General features: G+C 41.0%; 1 protein-coding gene across 5 annotated transcripts in view; it reads right to left on the bottom strand.

The window, feature by feature from the left end:
* The window catches only part of lmf1 (lipase maturation factor 1), a 584074-nt gene that overhangs the window by 146334 nt on the left and 419114 nt on the right, over window positions 1–18626 (bottom strand). For all 5 annotated transcript variants that reach the window (XM_048551891.2, XM_059653929.1, XM_048551894.2 and 2 more), the window contains one exon: window positions 2219–2386. In XM_048551891.2, the coding sequence (XP_048407848.2) occupies window positions 2219–2386 (168 nt within the window). The remainder of the gene's footprint in view (window positions 1–2218; window positions 2387–18626) is intronic.

The following is an 18626-nucleotide window of genomic DNA, read 5'->3' as shown; positions in this document are numbered from 1 at the left end:
CAAAAACTCCTCAGAAACGCTACTAATGATGGACAGTCAACTGAAGATTTCTAGACCAAAATTCCTCTTGGGTAAGAACATCAAGGCACATTGAGCAATGGCAACTAAATGAGGTTGAGGTGAAGATCAGTCATGAGCTTCTTACTGGCAGAGAAGGTTCAAAGGAGCTGAACAATATAATCTAACTCCATTGTTTCTATTACAGAAGGGCCGCAGGAATAAATGAACTCTATTTTTTGTGGAATTGAAGCTTGTAACAAATTTTTTGTCAGTTCCTATGTCTCAAATTTATTTGCCAGGGAAGAGCTGATGCAAAACTTTATGGATTTTGTTTGAAAATGGCATCTTTCGTAATCACAACATGTGACCACTGATGCGATAAGTCCGCAGATGTGATAAGCAAGCAGCCCTTTAATATAAAAATGGAACACATGTAAATTTTTGAGATTCTTGGCACAGAAACTCTGGATACAGTTTGATTCCTTTATGCTTGACTATCTGTAATTTGAGATCATTTGGATGTAAAACGTTACATGGAGCAAGAAGGAAAACGGGTGAGTTTTCTTGCAGCTGGTAAATTTCATGTAACGGCTGTTGATATTCAGCAACAGACTGTTAGGATATTGTAAATTTGCTCTTTGCTGTATCATAAGAAAGGCTTGTATTTACATAGTGCGTTTCACAACCTCAAGATGTACGAAAGCACCTGATAATGAATTAAATACTTTTTGAAGCTTGGACACTGATCTATTGCAAGAATGTTTATTTTCTTTAAATTAAAGTTGAGGGAAAAATTGTGTCCAGGACACTTCTGCTCTTCTTTATGGTCTTCTTCAGAACAGCACTACAGGGCCAGAAAAAGTAGACCACACCCCAAATTAACATCTCATCAAAACACTTCTTTGAGAATCCTCCATTATTACACATGATAACTTCGGAATAGAATTAGGACATATATACTTCCAGAAAATCACAAGTTCGAACTCAGCCTGAGCGAGCTAGCTGACCTCAGAAAATGTTCCAGTTGGACAGAAGAGTTGGCCTTGACTCCCTTTCATACAGAAAAGAAAAAAATTCGGCTAGGATTTTGATTCCAAACTATTATCCATTGTCTCCCTGCTGAATAATCTGCGTGTATGGATATTAGGCAAGAACAGGAATCATAGAATCACAGAATCATTACAGTGTGGAAGCAGTCTTTCAGCCCTTCAAATCTACACCAACCTTCCATCAAGCATCCCACCCAGATCCTACCCCATCCCTGTAACCCTGCATTTCTCATGGCTAACACACTTAGTCTGTAAACCTCCAGCCCACTGGCAATTTTGCATGGCCAATCCACCTAACCTGCATATCTTTGGGCTGTGAAAGGAAAGACATGCAGACACAGGGAGAATATGCAAGTACTACACAGACAGTCGACTAGGTCCCTGGCATTGTGAGGTAACAGTGCTAACCACTGAGCCACCGTGTTGCACTTAATAGCCCTGAGTCTAATAAATGCACATGGCAACATGCCAGAACTGAAGCACATTTACACATGTTGTTAGACAACAACACAACAGACTAGTAATGACTATGAATCTATCTGTAAGTTGGTCCCTTTCCAAAATGAAAAGCACATAAGAAGAACCCAATAATAGTCTTTAAGATCAAATAAGGGTTTGGTTGGTTAGTCATGATGAAAACTCTTCACTTTGAGAGGGAATCAAGTTACATGTCATAGTTATAAGATAATCCGATAATGATTTCAGGAGAAACATCTTTACTCAAAACGACAAGAACATGAAACTCACTACCACGTGGACTAATAGAGGCAAAGGGTAGCAATATATTAAAGAGAAATCTGTACAAGTATTGGAGGGAGAAAATTGTTGTTGGTTTTGCTGGTGGGATGAGGAGAAGAAGTAGGGTAAGAGGATACATTATACACACTAGCATGGACTAGGTAGGCTAAATGGCCTGTTACTGTGCTGTGAGTTCTGTGTAACAAACTAACCACAGAGTCACCATGTCAAGGAAGGTGGTGATGAGTTGGAAAAATAAATGAGGTAATGGAGAAAAAAACCTTGGAATATACTTGACAATTGCAACTTATTGGCAGTGATAGTATTCTGTTAACTCAGATGCTTTCAACCTTGTTTATTTTTTCTAATGAGGATCTTTGACTCAATTACATGAGAACTGAACAGAACATGTTGTAATAATGCAATCCTACCTGAAAAAGGACCTGCAAGATTCCATGGATTACACACATCCTGCGTCCAAGAAATAGGAAAAAGGGCACGATGAGCTCAATGAAATGATTAGTAAGAACTTCAAAGCTGTGGAACCACAATGGGGATCGATGCATATAATATGCAATTGGATTAGGCACAGGTTGAGTCTGTAACATAAATCAAGAAAAATTGTGAATTAACAGAGATTATCAATCAGGTTTCAATTTATGTGCGTAACATATTGAAACACCAAATATTGCATTGCCCTTGGCAGAGAGTAGCTCTGAAAAATACTGCCAGTTGTTCCTTCTCATGTCCTTTCATAAAACTTGTATACTTACTTCCCATGTTAATATATCTTTTAGCACATCTGGAAACTCCTCCAACCTGGGCAGCACTCCAAGGATCAGATGTGGAGGACTGGTGTTCTCCATATGTTTGGTACAGGTAGGTACTGCCTGCACTTGAGCTAGGAGCTTAACAGAGTGAATGTTGAAACAGGGACATAGGAGATGTCACCTGATTTCTGGCACCTTAATCTATGTGTGTAAGTGTTCAAGATTACAGAAGCAGCAAGAGTAAATTTTGGAAAATCAGGCTTTTGTTGGTCACAAAGGAGAGCAAAGCTCTCTCCACCATGCCTCCTTCATTCTGAAACATGAAGATGTTAGCAGGAGGAGAATTACTGTTTTCAAATTTTCATAGTGGAACAAAAATTCAGTGTTAGCATACAAGAACTTTGCATTAAGTTCAGCTTCATTTGGTTTTGACAGGCTTCTCAAGAAATGATTTTTTTAAAAAGGACTGAATTAAATAAATGCATAAAACCAGAGATGATTTCATCACAAGTATGTGAAGAATTCCTGACCAACACCAACAGTTTTTTTTTTAATGGGGAAAGGTAAGCTAACTTTTATAATGGCAATTAGTTAATTTTGGGAAACCATGAATTTCAAGTAGTTACTTATTCAGAGACCATTGATGCTTTAGTAGTATTCCAGTTAGCTACCAAGTTGGCGTGAACACAAAATAGTTTTACTTGCTTGAAGTTGACAGGACCATCAGAGGATCTCGAGGTAGTGAAGTTGACTTCAGAAGGTTAGATATCAACAGTGGAAAATGCACAACACATTTAAAAACTTGGATTACATGTGTTTAGACCTGACGTTCATTTTCCTCATAAACAGGATGATAAAAATATATCTACACTGCCAAAAAACAAGAGTGATAGTGATCTCTGCACAGCCTGGAATTAATAAACTGGCTCTTGTATTCATATTAAGTGCGCACTGATTTCCACCCCCTCCCCACCCCTGAGGACACTACCGCATCCTTCCTTCCTCTTCTAAGACCAATGCAGGAAGCAGCCAGCTCAGACTGGAAGTTCACTAACTCCACTGTTGAGGGTCACAATATTACTACTTCCTAGGTCAAGTGAGGTGCATGTGTTTGAAATCTTTTCTCTAGGCATTTCCTGAGGGGGAGCAATACAATATTTCTGTAGTGTGGATGCAGCCAGCTTTCATTTGTATTGGGATGTCTCTGTTTTTTGCGTACAAGTCTTTCAAATGGACATCACATATTTTGATATCATGGCTCTATTCAGTACTTTATAGATTCTGCAACAGAATCGTGCAACTTTCAAAAGGCTTGCAGTGAAATCGGAAGAATAGCCAATAGTTGCTGATCTTCAGGGAATTGCACAATTTGGAAACACTACTAGAAACATCCCAGATTTTGTTTATCCAACAATGTTAAAGCATATTACTATTATTAGTTTGTCAACAGCATCTGTAGGTGTACAACACCACTTTCCACTTTTAATCAAGTGGATTCCGGGCAATCATGGCAAGTGCATGAGAAGAGCAACACCTCGAAGCATCTCTCTAACTTAAGCATTGTTTTTACTTCCAAATACGTGACTCTTACTTCATAGGTACTAGCTCAAAATCCTGCAATTCCCGACCTAACAATAATTTCTTGGCAGCTCTTGAAGAAGACAGCCAACTTCTACGTTAATGGGTAGTGAATAATCATTGTTGGCCAGCCAAGGCTGCACTTTCCCAAGAAGTAAAATATTCTCAGCGTCAGTGAACTTGCACTGAATCCATAATGTTGTACTTCAACAACAACTTGTATTTATATAGTACCTTTAGCACAGAACAAGTTACTTTAACCATTGAACACCTAATACTCAACCTAAGTTACATGGGTTTGAGTTACAGCATTAATTATTAGGTTCATTTTCCTTTCCTTTCGTAGGAAGGTTACCACCAGACAGAAGCATCTTTTTAAAATCAGGATTTCCAGGAAGAACACAGGTGGTTTGTGGCATGAACAGGTTTTGGCCTTTGCTGATTTACAAACACAATGACTGTACATTCATTTTAAAGAAGGTTTACATTAGTAAGTAAACATCTTTTTGAAAATTAGAATGAGTCATCTAATAGAATATCAGTACTTGCACAAAAAGAGTGCCAAGATTTTCACGTGGTTCCCCGCACTGACATTTCACAAACCTTGATTTACTTGAGGGACGGAGCATGGATGAGAGGACATAAATCAAATCTGGCCCACTCCACTACTCAAATGTCTATACTGGTCTGAAATTGCAGAATCCTGATTTCCCTCTGGTCCATGATATACATTTGCCCACTTCTACAGCTGGAGAGCATGAATTATGATAAACAATTTGAAACGAATAAAAAAAATGCAAGCAAACATTGAAACTGAAAACAAACATATGTGTCAAACTTGAACAACATTGCACGTCTAAAGATTAAAACGGAGTCACTGCTCAATGCTGACAATATTTGTAGGCAGAAGTGAATAGATAGAAAAGCGTACCATTTTCACACACTCATGTCCATGAACTTTAAGCCATTGTGTGAGCATATGAGAATGCATAAATTTAATATGTGCATTTTTGCCTTTTCAGTGGCTAAGTTATGGTAAAATTAGTTGGAGAACTCAATAAAATATATCACAGTGGGGCGCAGCAGTCAATGGCCATTGTCAAACGTTTGCCATCCATCAATTCCAATTATGATCATGCATAGTGTTGTGCAATCCATACACTTTTACTATTGTTTTATAAAAGCCTGCACTCGACTGGTGAGTTCCATTTTGCAAGTTTTAAAAACCTACTTTTATCAGATTAATATCGTGCTTTGTTAAGTTATCCTTTGGTGTAACACAGGCAGTCGATGTGTGACTGCAGGCACCTGAGCAAATTGAGGGCTTCTAAATTGTAATTGTTTTCAGATGTTGTTGGGCCAATTCATTTCAAAACACACATTTTGTACTTTGCAGTTTAATACATTGAAATCTCAATGCAAAAGACGGTCGGAAGTAATTATTTAGTAATTTTTTTCATAGCTTCCCCGTTTTACAATTCAGAGCAGCTGCATAGTCTCCAATAGATATCTTAACTCTTTAAATAAACCAGTTTATTTCTGTCACAGAGATAGTAGGAACTGCAGATGCTGGAGTATCTGAGATAACAAGGCGTAGAGCTGGTTGGACACATCAGGCCAAGCAGCATCAGATAAGCAGATAAGCAGGAAGGCTGACGATTCAGGCCTAGACCATTCTTCAGAAAAAAATCCAAAACGTCAGCCTTCCTGCTCCTCTGATGCTGCTTGGCCTGCTGTGTTCATCCAGGTCTAACCTTGCTATTTCTTATTTCTGTAACACATTATTTAACACACCAGCCTGTTGAATTGAACATGAATGTATTTATCAATATGAGTTCCAAAAGAAACATATTTTTGCGTCTATGTTAAAATTAGTGATCAACATGCTAAGTGAGCACTGAATCAACACTAATACTAAATGGCTTTCAAAGATTCAATTCAATCCTGTTTAAAAAAGAACTTTTCAGACAGCTAAAATATTCACAAGTTTCTTTGCGTACATGCTAAGTAAATCAGCAAAGTTCAGTGAAAAGGCAATCTGAAAATTAATTATATTCCTCACACCACAGATGCTGCCTGACTTGTTGCGTATTTTGAATTAATTTTTCAGATTTCTTGTATCCACAGTGCTATGCCTTTGTCTTAGTAAACATGCCTTTTTGTTCAGGGAAATTGACTTTACAGCAAAAACATTCAGATCAACAATGCCATTCTGCTTCTGGCTAAGTAGCAGAGGGAGCTCAGAACAGCATTGAGTCAGAAAAGTGGGCAGTACCATGGAATTATAACAGAGGAACAGTGAGAAGGACTGTGTGGCTGATAACATTGGAATTCAGGGAGGCTCACCAGGAGTAAAGCAGAAGGACCCCAGGCAACTTCACTGCCTTTTAACAAGACGTCATTTCCCTGGCACCATTTCCATGAAATTCTGTAAATTCTACATATCATAGGTGCATCACATTTTTAGTAAATTCTGGCTCAAGATTATACGTATTGGTTTTAATCTTACATAATATTAGAAATAGTTTTTTTAAATTTTCCCCTCAAAGCCAACTTTCCAGGCAATTCCAATTAATAAGGTGATTGGCCAAATGAATGTTGACCAAAGGTGAATTTGCCCTGGATGATTCTTCCTCCCACATTAGAAAAGACACAGCAGCTGTGAAGTGATCTAGCCAATCACCCAGTAATGAACTTGGGATTGGACAGCACGTAAATGTAACATAAACTAAAACAGGGATTTAAATTCAGTGATAATTTAATCTGATAAGTCTCGTTTTCAAGACGGTGGCTGATAGAATGAACAATGAGGAGAAACTGAAATATCCAGCCCTTGCAAACAAGTAACAATTTTGTGAGGAAATGTCAGGACTGGATACATATTGTTATAAAGATACATTGCACGCACCAATATATGCATGGAGTTTTTTTTAAGGACTGAACTGTGTCAAGTTAGATCATACTTCGAACTAAATGGTTCAAACTTGGCAGATAGATCATGCCTCATGCTGGATTATCAAAATGCTCAGCCTGAACATGAAGAGATATGTAAATAGGAATTATGGAAAATACTTAAATTAATCTTTTCTGTTTCTGAAGGAAAATCTGATGATTAAGTACTTTATAATTAGAGGCACATTCCACCCTCCAACACAAGATAATATTGATACAGCTGTGTTTATCCAACTTGTTCGTTTAGGACACAACATTCAATTACAGTTAACAGGCACACCCTGAAATCAATCTGAAATTAACTGGTGCTGATTAGGAAGGTTGGCAGCTAGCAATTACTGGTAAATTCCTGATTCCAAAAAAAACTTCATCTCTAATCTTATATTTCTGACACTTTGAAACATGACTATGGAAGGATGACAGGCTTCCAAGATTAAGACATTTATACATGTGCACATTTAGATGAAGAAATTCTGAATTTGAAATGTGAAAAACTGACAAAATGAAGTAGGGTGTAGTAGACTGGAAGTGCACGCTGATCTAAGATTGAGAGATGTGTGCAGAGACAGGATTGCTCAAATGAATGCCTTTCTTCACCAAACGGTATAGTTAGTCAGGTTTCACAATTCCTAAGAATCCTGTCAATTTCAATTTGCGCTTCAATTCCAGGGCTCTAAAGTAGGAATTTGAGCTGTGAAATGACACTCATAATGGAGATACATGACATACGGATTCATGTCTATTGATGTATTACATAAAGTGTATTCACCTCAGTCTTGGGATGATGATGATCTCATGATTTATTCTGTGATTCAGAGCCTTAAAATGAGTAATAGATATTTCCTAATCAGCCAGTTCAGAGATGTTATTACACATCCCTGGAGCAGGTGGGACTTGAACCTGGGTAGTGAAATTACCACTGCACCACAAGATTCCTTCAAGTGAATTATATATTTCTAATACATTCTCCACATTTTCTTCTCTGTTTAGTTTTAAATATAAAGTGCTGGTCTAATTCTTCAAATGTTATTTAATATTCTAGTTAATTTTAATCTTGAGAAGTGCTGGCTGTTTTCACTGCACCAGGGCAGGAATAGTGGACACCTTTCACACAATTTGAAAGCCATGATGCATGAATATTTTAATAAACAGAATGAGAATACTGAGTAGTCCATTATATAGGAAGAGATAGACAGACAAATATGTTCATGCTCTGTCCAAAAGTGACTAAAATTTTTACCCTCAACTTTCTTTAGTACTCCTGAGAGTTCTGCTTTGCAAAGGAATAACTGCTGTTATTGAGTTTCTTTCTGACTAGTATCATGTTTAAGGGTTGATTGACTCTAAAATGCCTTGAGAAACTTCTTAGAATGAATACATCTATGGAGGTATAAATTGAATCATTCCTTCTGTATTTGAAAGGAGACATTCATTCAGAAAAGTATAATCATAACTTATCCTGAACATATATCACTGTGGACCTAATTACTTTGAAAAGACAGTATACTTTCCCATTTGCTATCCACTTCAATGTTTTTCTGGAGAAGTTTCCTACTGGCAAATGAAAGATTAACTTTATCCATCCTGAGAAACCCTAGAGGCTGTAAATCTGGGATACTGTGGATGTTCTGCAATCACGTGACCTAAACAGGAACATCTGGCTATCATATCATGGTGAAATAGCATCTCGAAGGTATAATAAAAATCAAATGGCTGTCTGACCTACAATTATAAAGCTGTTTCTTTATTATTATCCAGCAGCCACTTTGTACTTAGCTTTTACATGTTGTGTTCTAGAAGCATTTTGCAAAAAAATCCAAATACCCTTAAATCTCTGAGATTTTTCTTGCAAACAAAGGCTTGGATAATAACTGAAAGTGTCGTCACTTCAGCTATTTTGAATTCTAATCAGCCAAAAAGACTCCATCAAGTAGCTGCACAGAATATATGGCCCTTATCACCAAGATGAATTCAAACCAGTTAATATTGTTTAAATGCAACAGTGACACAACAAGATAATAAAATGTGAGGCTGGATGAACACAGCAGGCCAAGCAGCATCTCAGGAGCACAAAAGCTGACGTTTCGGGCCTAGACCCTTCATCAGAGAGGGGGATGGGGGGAGGGAACTGGAATAAATAGGGAGAGAGGGGGAGGCGGACCGAAGATGGAGAGTAAAGAAGATAGGTGGAGAGGGTGTAGGTGGGGAGGTAGGGAGGGGATAGGTCAGTCCAGGGAAGACGGACAGGTCAAGGAGGTGGGATGAGGTTAGTAGGTAGCTGGGGGTGCGGCTTGGGGTGGGAGGAAGGGATGGGTGAGAGGAAGAACCGGTTAGGGAGGCAGAGACAGGTTGGACTGGTTTTGGGATGCAGTGGGTGGGGGGGAAGAGCTGGGCTGGTTGTGTGGTGCAGTGGGGGGAGGGGATGAACTGGGCTGGTTTAGGGATGCAGTGGGGGAAGGGGAGATTTTGAAACTGGTGAAGTCCACATTGATACCATATGGCTGCAGGGTTCCCAGGCGGAATATGAGTTGCTGTTCCTGCAACCTTTGGGTGGCATCATTGTGGCAGTGCAGGAGGCCCATGATGGACATGTCATCAAGAGAATGGGAGGGGGAGTGGAAATGGTTTGCGACTGGGAGGTGCAGTTGTTCCCCCATGGGCCCCAGCTATACCTGCCTCTTTGTAGGTTACGTGGAACAGTCCATCTTCCGCACCTACACAGGCCCCAAACCCCACCTCTTCCTCCGGTACATTGATGACTGTATCGGCGCCGCCTCTTGCTCCCCAGAGGAGCTCGAACAGTTCATCCACTTCACCAACACCTTCCACCCCAACCTTCAGTTCACCTGGGCCATCTCCAGCACATCCCTCACCTTCCTGGACCTCTCAGTCTCCATCTCAGGCAACCAGCTTGTAACTGATGTCCATTTCAAGCCCACCGACTCCCACAGCTACCTAGAATACACCTCCTCCCACCCACCCTCCTGCAAAAATTCCATCCCCTATTCCCAATTCCTCCGCCTCCGCCGCATCTGCTCCCACGATAAGACATTCCACTCCCGCACATCCCAGATGACCAAGTTCTTTAAGGACCGCAACTTTCCCCCCACGGTGATTGAGAACGCCCTTGACCGCGTCTCCCGCATTTCCCGCGACACATCCCTCACACCCCGCCCCCGCCACAACCGCCCCAAGAGGATCCCCCTCGTTCTCACACACCACCCTACCAACCTCCGGATACAACGCATTATCCTCCGACACTTCCGCCATTTACAATCCGACCCCACCACCCAAGACATTTTTCCATCCCCTCCCCTGTCTGCTTTCCGGAGAGACCACTCTCTCCGTGACTCCCTTGTTCGCTCCACACTGCCCTCCAACCCCACCACACCCGGCACCTTCCCCTGCAACCGCAGGAAATGCTACACTTGTCCCCACACCTCCTCCCTCACCCCCATCCCAGGCCCCAAGATGACATTCCACATTAAGCAGAGGTTCACCTGCACATCTGCCAATGTGGTATACTGCATCCACTGTACCCGGTGCGGCTTCCTCTACATTGGGGAAACCAAGCGGAGGCTTGGGGACCGCTTTGCAGAACACCTCCGCTCAGTTCGCAACAAACAACTGCACCTCCCAGTCGCAAACCATTTCCACTCCCCCTCCCATTCTCTTGATGACATGTCCATCATGGGCCTCCTGCACTGCCACAATGATGCCACCCGAAGGTTGCAGGAACAGCAACTCATATTCCGCCTGGGAACCCTGCAGCCATATGGTATCAATGTGGACTTCACCAGTTTCAAAATCTCCCCTTCCCCCACTGCATCCCTAAACCAGCCCAGTTCATCCCCTCCCCCCACTGCACCACACAACCAGCCCAGCTCTTCCCCCCCACCCACTGCATCCCAAAACCAGTCCAACCTGTCTCTGCCTCCCTAACCGGTTCTTCCTCTCACCCATCCCTTCCTCCCACCCCAAGCCGCACTCCCAGCTACCTACTAACCTCATCCCACCTCCTTGACCTGTCCGTCTTCCCTGGACTGACCTATCCCCTCCCTACCTCCCCACCTACACCCTCTCCACCTATCTCATTTACTCTCCATCTTCGGTCCGCCTCCCCCCTCTCCCTATTTATTCCAGTTCCCTCCCCCCATCCCCCTCTCTGATGAAGGGTCTAGGCCCGAAACGTCAGCTTTTGTGCTCCTGAGATGCTGCTTGGCCTGCTGTGTTCATCCAGCCTCACATTTTATTATCTTGGAATCTCCAGCATCTGCAGTTCCCATTATCAGTGACACAACAATGTTGGTCTAAGATTGGCCTCTGCAGTAAGCAACTCACAAGCGGGCACAGTGTTATTCATCTACTCATGAGACAGTGACTCTGCTGAAGTCAAGAGAGCTCCATGTAATTTTACAATAGCAACAACTTGCATTCATTTAATGCCTTTAACATAATAAACATTCCAAGGTGCATCACGAGTGTTGCAATACTAAATTTGACAGCAAGCCATGGAGAGATGTTAGGACAAGAGGGCAGATGACAAACAGCGTGTTCAATGTTCCACATTTGATTCCACCTTTGGGCGACTGTCTGTGTGGAGTTTCCACATTTGCCCTGTGCTCGTGTGGGTTTCTTCCAGGTGCCCCAGATTCTACCCACAGTCCCACAGGTTAGGTGGATTTGTCATGCTAAATTGGCCAGTATCCGGAGGTGTGTAATTTAGGTGGATACGTTGTGGGTTAGGGTCACAGGGAGGTGGTGCATCTGAGAGGGATGCTCTTCGGAGAGTCTGAGTGGACTCGATGGGCCAAATGGTCTGCTTCTATACTGTAGGGATTCATGTTGATTGGAATTTTAAAGTGTTTATTGGTTTGTTGCAATTCATTTAAGTCACCTTTGTAATCTGCTCCTACCTGGCAAGCTTCTGAGATCATTGAATTCTGCTGCTACTGATCTCTTGCACATCCAAATGCTCAAACATTGATGACCATGCCTTCAGGTATCTAGGCCCTAAGGTTTGGAATTTTGTAATAAACATTTGATTTTCAACTTCTGTTTTTAAACATTGTTTAAAACCTGTAACATTGAACAAGCTGTTTGTCATCTGCCCTCTTGTCCTAACATCTCTCCACGGCTTGCTGTCAAATTTAGTATTGCAACACTCGTGATGCACCTTGGAATGTTTATTATGTTAAAGGCATTAAATGAATGCAAGTTGTTGCTATTGTAAAATTACATGGAGCTCTCTTGACTTGAGCAGAGTCACTGTCTCATGAGTAGATGTATAACACTGTGCCCGCTTGTGAGTTGCTTACTGCAGAGGCCAATCTTAGACCAACAGTGTTGTGTCACTGTTGCATTTAAACAATATTAACTGACTGTTTTGAATTCATCTTGGTGATAAGGGCCATATATATTCTGTGCAGCTACTTAATGGAGTCTTTTTGGCTGATTAGAATTCAAAATAGCTGAAGTGACGACACTCTCAGTTATTATCCAAGCCTTTGTTGCAAGAAAAATCTCAGACGTTCAAGAGCATTTGGATTTTTTGCAAAGTACTTATAAAACACAACATGTAAAAGCTAAGTACAAAGTGGCTGCTGGATAATAATAAAGAAATGGCTTTATAACTGTAGGTCAGACAGCCATTTGATTTTTATTATACCTTCGAGATGCTAACCACTGAGCCACCCTGCCATCCTTGGGGCAAATGCTGAGAGACCGGGAGCTAAGTAAGACAGATCAGTAAGAACAGGAATGATGTGTAAACTGCACTTGGTATGAGTTAAGGCATGGGCAAGAGTTTTTGACAGGAAGAAGTTTACAAAAGGAAAGTAAGGTGACTAAAAATAGGGGGCCATCCAGGACAGGAATGACAATGTGCATTTATCTGGGAACTTTAAAAAAAACACAGCATTTTGTAGAAGCAGGGTCTAGAGTGCAAACGTTGGTCTCATCAGCAAGTTGTGCTTGAAGAAGTCACAAGAAAAAGGTGAGAAATGAAAGGTGGGAATTCAGGGGTAAGGCAAGGGTGAGCATTAAGGGAAATTAAATCCAGTGAGCTGGGAAATGGTGGGAAGTAGCAGAGGCAGCTGATTGGATGGTTGCAGTCTTTCTAACAAAGATGAGCTTATTATTGTCAATGTTGAGCATGGGGGAAGGAGAAGAAGATGGTTTAAGGTGGTCTTTAAAGGTAAAGAAAAAGAGGCCAAGTGTAATTATCATTTTCCTGAACTATCTCTGAACTTTAGTGATGGACAGCATTTCTCAGATATCTTTGAAAATGATCTAGCCAGATCTGGTGACAAATAGTCAATTCAACTCTCTCCAAGGATCTTCAAGCCTATGTGCTGTGAATGCATGGGATTGGAGATGAGGGGTATACCAGGAAGAACAATTAGAGAGGGAAAGAGTAATAGTTCTATTGGGGTCAAGGCAAGGTGGTGGACAGAAATCAATAGCTTTCAAGGTACCATGATGGATTAAAGGCTGGATTGCCCTGCGTTTGATTGTGCAGAGATAAGGGACCTGAGCAGAGCATTTTTCATGGTTGAACACACAAAGAGGATTTGGGAGCAGAATAGAGAATGTGGGTAGAGAATAAAAGAAGAAAATGTTCAAAGACTGCTCTGTTAGTGATATTTACAATAGGTGTAGAGAGGCACTGTGACAAACCGAGAGATTGAGACTGAGGTAACAAGACTATGGGTTAGGCTTTCAGCACCAGATGAGTTAAGATATCTATAGAGACAACGGATATTATAGGGGACCAAGATGGGGAAAATTATGATGGTGCAAATAATTATCGGAGATAGAGTAGATATAGTAGATAATCGCACGGATAGTTCTCTGTTCTTAACTGATACATTTGAAAGGAGGGGTGTTTAGGTTAGGTGGGTTAGAGATGGGGAAATCAGAGGTAGGGGAATGGGTCTGGGTGGGATGCTTTTCAGAGGGGTGGTGTGGACTTGTTGGGCCAAATGGCCTGTTTCCACACTAGGGATTCTATGATTTCTATGAGGTATTAATTATCCCAGTAAACATGGTCTTGAGCAAATAGTGCACAATGCAGAGCTTCTCCCAAGAAAAAAAATCTCCCTCTTGAAGACAATAGGCAGAATCTTATAAAGGTCAAAAATCTCACATCAGCAGGTTATTGTCCAACAGGTTTATTTGAAAACACTAGTATTTTGAGCATTGCTCCTTCCTCCAGTGTGGTGAGGAAGGAGGTAGCAAGACACAGAACTTACAAGTAAAAGATCAAAGGATCATACAACTGATGCAAATGTATTGAATAAACCTAAAATGGCCGGGTGACTCCTTCCTATTAAATCTTTCATCAGTTAGAAAGGAGCTACAGGTTTTAACTCATTAAAATGGAAATCCCAGAATTTCTTTCAAGTCACTGCCCCAAGATAAGTAAAGGTTTATCAGTGTACACAAAAGGTGACATCTAAGGTCAGACAATGCATTTTAGGTGACACCTTGTTTAGAATCTGGCTGTGTATTAACCTGGAGTCAGACTGGTTTTATTTCCAAAGCAATAATTTATAAAATACCCCATTGACTATGTGTGTCTACAAATTGTGTGCTTTATTTATTGCTGAACAGAGGCTGATACCCAAGTTTGGTACTCAGGAAGACAGCCTCAACTGTGATCTTGGGTTCATGTTGCACTACAGGTGACCCCATCACATTATACACCTTCACACACACACTCACACAGAGCCTGTCTCTCAAACATACGTACTCTCTCACACTGAATCACACATGCACCTGCACGCACGCATGCTCTCTCACACACAAACACACACATGTACACATAAATCTATGGGATGAATTTGCATTTGCTGTTTCGTGTTTGCAGATACATTCTATTTTGTTCAAAAAGCACACAATTTGTTGACACACTCTGTCAATGGGACATTTTATAAATTTCTGCTTTGGAAATAAAACCAGTCTGACTCCAGCTTAATACACAGCCAGATTCTAAACAACATCTCACACCTAAAATGCATTGTCTGACCTGAGATGTCACCTCTTGTGTACACTGATAAAACCTTTACTTATCTCGGGGCAGTGAATGGAAAGAAATTCTGGGATTTGTATTTTAATCAATCGAAACCTGCATCTCCTTTCTAACTCTTGAAAGATTTAACAGGAGTAAGTCAGTCAGGGTTTATGTTAGGTTTATTCAATGCATTCACATCAGTTGTATGTTCCCTTGATCTTTTACTTTATAAATTCTGTGTTTTGCTACCTCTTCTCTCACCACATCTGAGGAAGGAGCAACATTCTGAAACCTTGTGTTTTCAAATAAACCTGTTGTAACCTGGTGTCATGTGATTTTTGACCTTGTCCAACCCAATCCAACACCGGCACCTCCACATCACAGAATATTATAGGGGCCTGAACAATATAGGCTATAGTGAGAGTTGTGCAAAATGTTCGGTGAAGCCTATCTTGATGTCAGGCACAACTCTCCGCATCTTAAATTCTGGGGATTCAGGAAAGATTCGCACTCTGGAGCAGTGAGTTGTCTATTAAGGGGAATTAATGCTTCTTAATTACCTAAGTAACTACACATCTTGCCTCGTGAAGATACAGTTTCCTATCCTATCACCTCCCAGGAGCAAAGTGGGTGTCCAGAATTCTTAACATGCAAGTCAGAGCAGGTAGGTAGAGATTCAAATTGCCACTAGCTTCAAAGGACTTCTCAGTTAGACACAAAGCACCAAATCTCGGGTCATACTCTATGGGCACCAGTCACATTCACCCTAGGTTTACAGAAATTGGCATCTGATTTGCCAGCCTCCGAAAACGTTCAAGGCGTCACTCTGATGCAGTTACAGAACACTTCTGTACTTCAGTGCTGCTCCACAGGCTGCACTGCAAATCTCACTGTAATACTGCAATAAGGACAGTGTGTGCTCAGGGACACACACCCAGTTCATGGACTGGACCAGGCTGTATCTCTGGGCTGCTCACTTACTCTATTAACGATCACTCACATTGAGCATACCTGGATCATCTCAGCATCCCTGCCTGAGCTTGCCTTTTGCATCTGGTCACTAAGCCAGAGATACCAGGCTCACTGTACTCCTGGTTGGCTGTGTAGCACAGGCGCAATGCCAAGAAATTTGTCATGCTTGTCAACAGTCCTCAGTCAGGTCAAGGGAGACAGCCTTCAGTCAGGGGGTCCTGGTAAGTCAAGGGGAGCCTCCAATACCAGTCAAGAGGTGTGGACATGAGGCCAAAATCAAACTCTAAGGCTCATCCCAAAATTTCAAAACTGAGGAAGGGTCACTGGACCTGAAATGTTAACTCTGATTTTTTCTTCACAGATGCTGCCAGACCTGCTGAGCTTCTCCAGCAACTTCTGTTTTTGTTCCTGATTTACAGCATCCACAGTTCTTTTGACTTTTATGTACTGAGTGATTGGACCAACAAAAAAATAATGAACTTGCGTTTACAAATGGCTACTTGTAACTAAGAATAATTGGATCATAGATCATCACAGAATCCCTATAGGGTAGAAAAAGACGCTTCAGCCCAACAAGTCCATACCGGCCCTCAAAGCATCCAACCCAGATCCATCCCCCTATAACCCACCTAATCTCCACATGCCTGAACACTACGGGCAATTCAGCATGGCCAATCCACCTACCCTGCACATCTTTGGACTGTGGGAGGAAACCACAGCATCCGGAGGAAACCCACGCAGACACAGAGAGAATGTGCAAACTCCACACAGGCAGTTGCCTGAGGGTGAAATCAAACCCAGCTCCCTGGCATTGTGAGGCCGCAGTGCTAACCACTAAGCCACAATGCTGTTCATTTTGATGACCTGCTGTGGAAATGGGTATGGCCTGGTGCAAGATTTATGCCGTCGCCCCAGATTTTCAAGGGCCAGTGAGAGCTCATCAGGCAAATTGAATGAGTTATCTGGGTCAATTTAAAATGACCTGACACAGTTCATAAACCGGTAGCTAAAGGTATGTATTTTTATTTCATTGATAATGTCATAGTCTCCTCCATGGGTTTTTAAAAAAATGTGGCCACAAAGATCTTGAACTCTTCAGCCCATGCATACAAATCCAAACTGTATTCATTTTTATCATTCAGATTTGTGTTTTAGTAGCAATAATTAAAAACAACATTGAAAGGTAGAAATAAGTAGATGGAAGGTCAGCGAGCATGCACAGCTATACGTGTTACCTGTTAAAATGTGGACAATTCTGTCAACAAGAGAAATTTCAGTGTATGGAGGCAGGGAAAAGAATGGAAGAAAGATTTGCATTCGTTTGGCACCTTTCCTAACCTCAAGAACACCTTACATGCTTTTTGAAATGGAATCATTCTTTTAAAATTTAACATAGGAAACACAGCAAACAATTTTCACAGAGAAAAATCCCCCATACGGTGATTACAAAAATAACTGGATCACCTGTTTTTGGTCTTGGTTAAAGGATAAATATTAACCAGGACAACAGAGAGGTCTTCCTGTTTTTCTTCAGAATAATACAATGGCAGATTTTATGTCCAGCTAAGAGTACAAATGTAAATTTATCAGCCTTAAAATAGCACTTTTGGCAATGAAGAAAATCCTGATTATTACACTAAAGTGTCAGCCTAATTTACGTGCTCTTGTCTCTGAGGTGGAACTTGAGACTTGGTCTTTTGACTGGGAGCCAAATATCTTCTGACCTGACCTAAATTGCAGTAAGTTCTGTTCAGGCATCACCTCTGTGCTCACCAATTAGTTTTCACTGTGGTTCAAATCCCACCATGGCTTCATCCTTTTCTTTTTGAATAAATTCTTCTACCACCCTCTGATATCTCTGCTTTCCTCGAATTTTGGTGCATCACTCAATGACTGACAGCCTAAGCCTTGTGCTTTGGAAATTGCAGCACAAACCTCTGTTTTTTCTCTTCCTGAAGACTCTCCTTAAGCTACTTATGTGATTAAACATGTCCCAATATTTTGTTCTTTGGCTTGGTGTCAGAGATTGTGCTATTACACTCCTGTGAAACGCCTTAGGATATTTTGTTCTGTCAAAGGTTCTACATTAAAACAATTTGTTAATTGTGATATAAGGATCCTGCTGGCCAAGTTATGTCTCAAAGTTATGATGACGTGAAAGTAATTCAATGCATGTTTCTAAGAGATACGACAGGTCAGGATATAAATAGCAGTCTTAATGTAGTTAAGTCGAATATAAATAAAGTACTCCTGAAATCTGGTTACACCTTGTCAATCAGATTGAAGTGAATACTTAACTTTTAATATAGAAACTTTCTATTAAAATTAAAAATAATTGATTTATAACAACAAAAACACGTCATAAAATATTTACTTAGTGGGCTTCAGGATTCCACAAGAAGTTTACGCTTACAGGGCAGTGCCTTCTAATAATAGGGACACAATGTTCTACCTTAGCCACTGAAACACATTCTCGATCAAATCCATGATGTTCATGACATCACAAAATAAACCAGATGTTATCTACTTATTCACTCTAAAAATATCTCGAAT

This window comes from Stegostoma tigrinum, chromosome 23 (genome assembly GCF_030684315.1).
Source record: "Stegostoma tigrinum isolate sSteTig4 chromosome 23, sSteTig4.hap1, whole genome shotgun sequence".
NCBI lineage: Eukaryota > Metazoa > Chordata > Chondrichthyes > Orectolobiformes > Stegostomatidae > Stegostoma > Stegostoma tigrinum.
The sequence above is the reverse complement of the archived record's forward strand: the minus strand, read 5'-3'. Positions and strand labels throughout refer to the sequence as shown.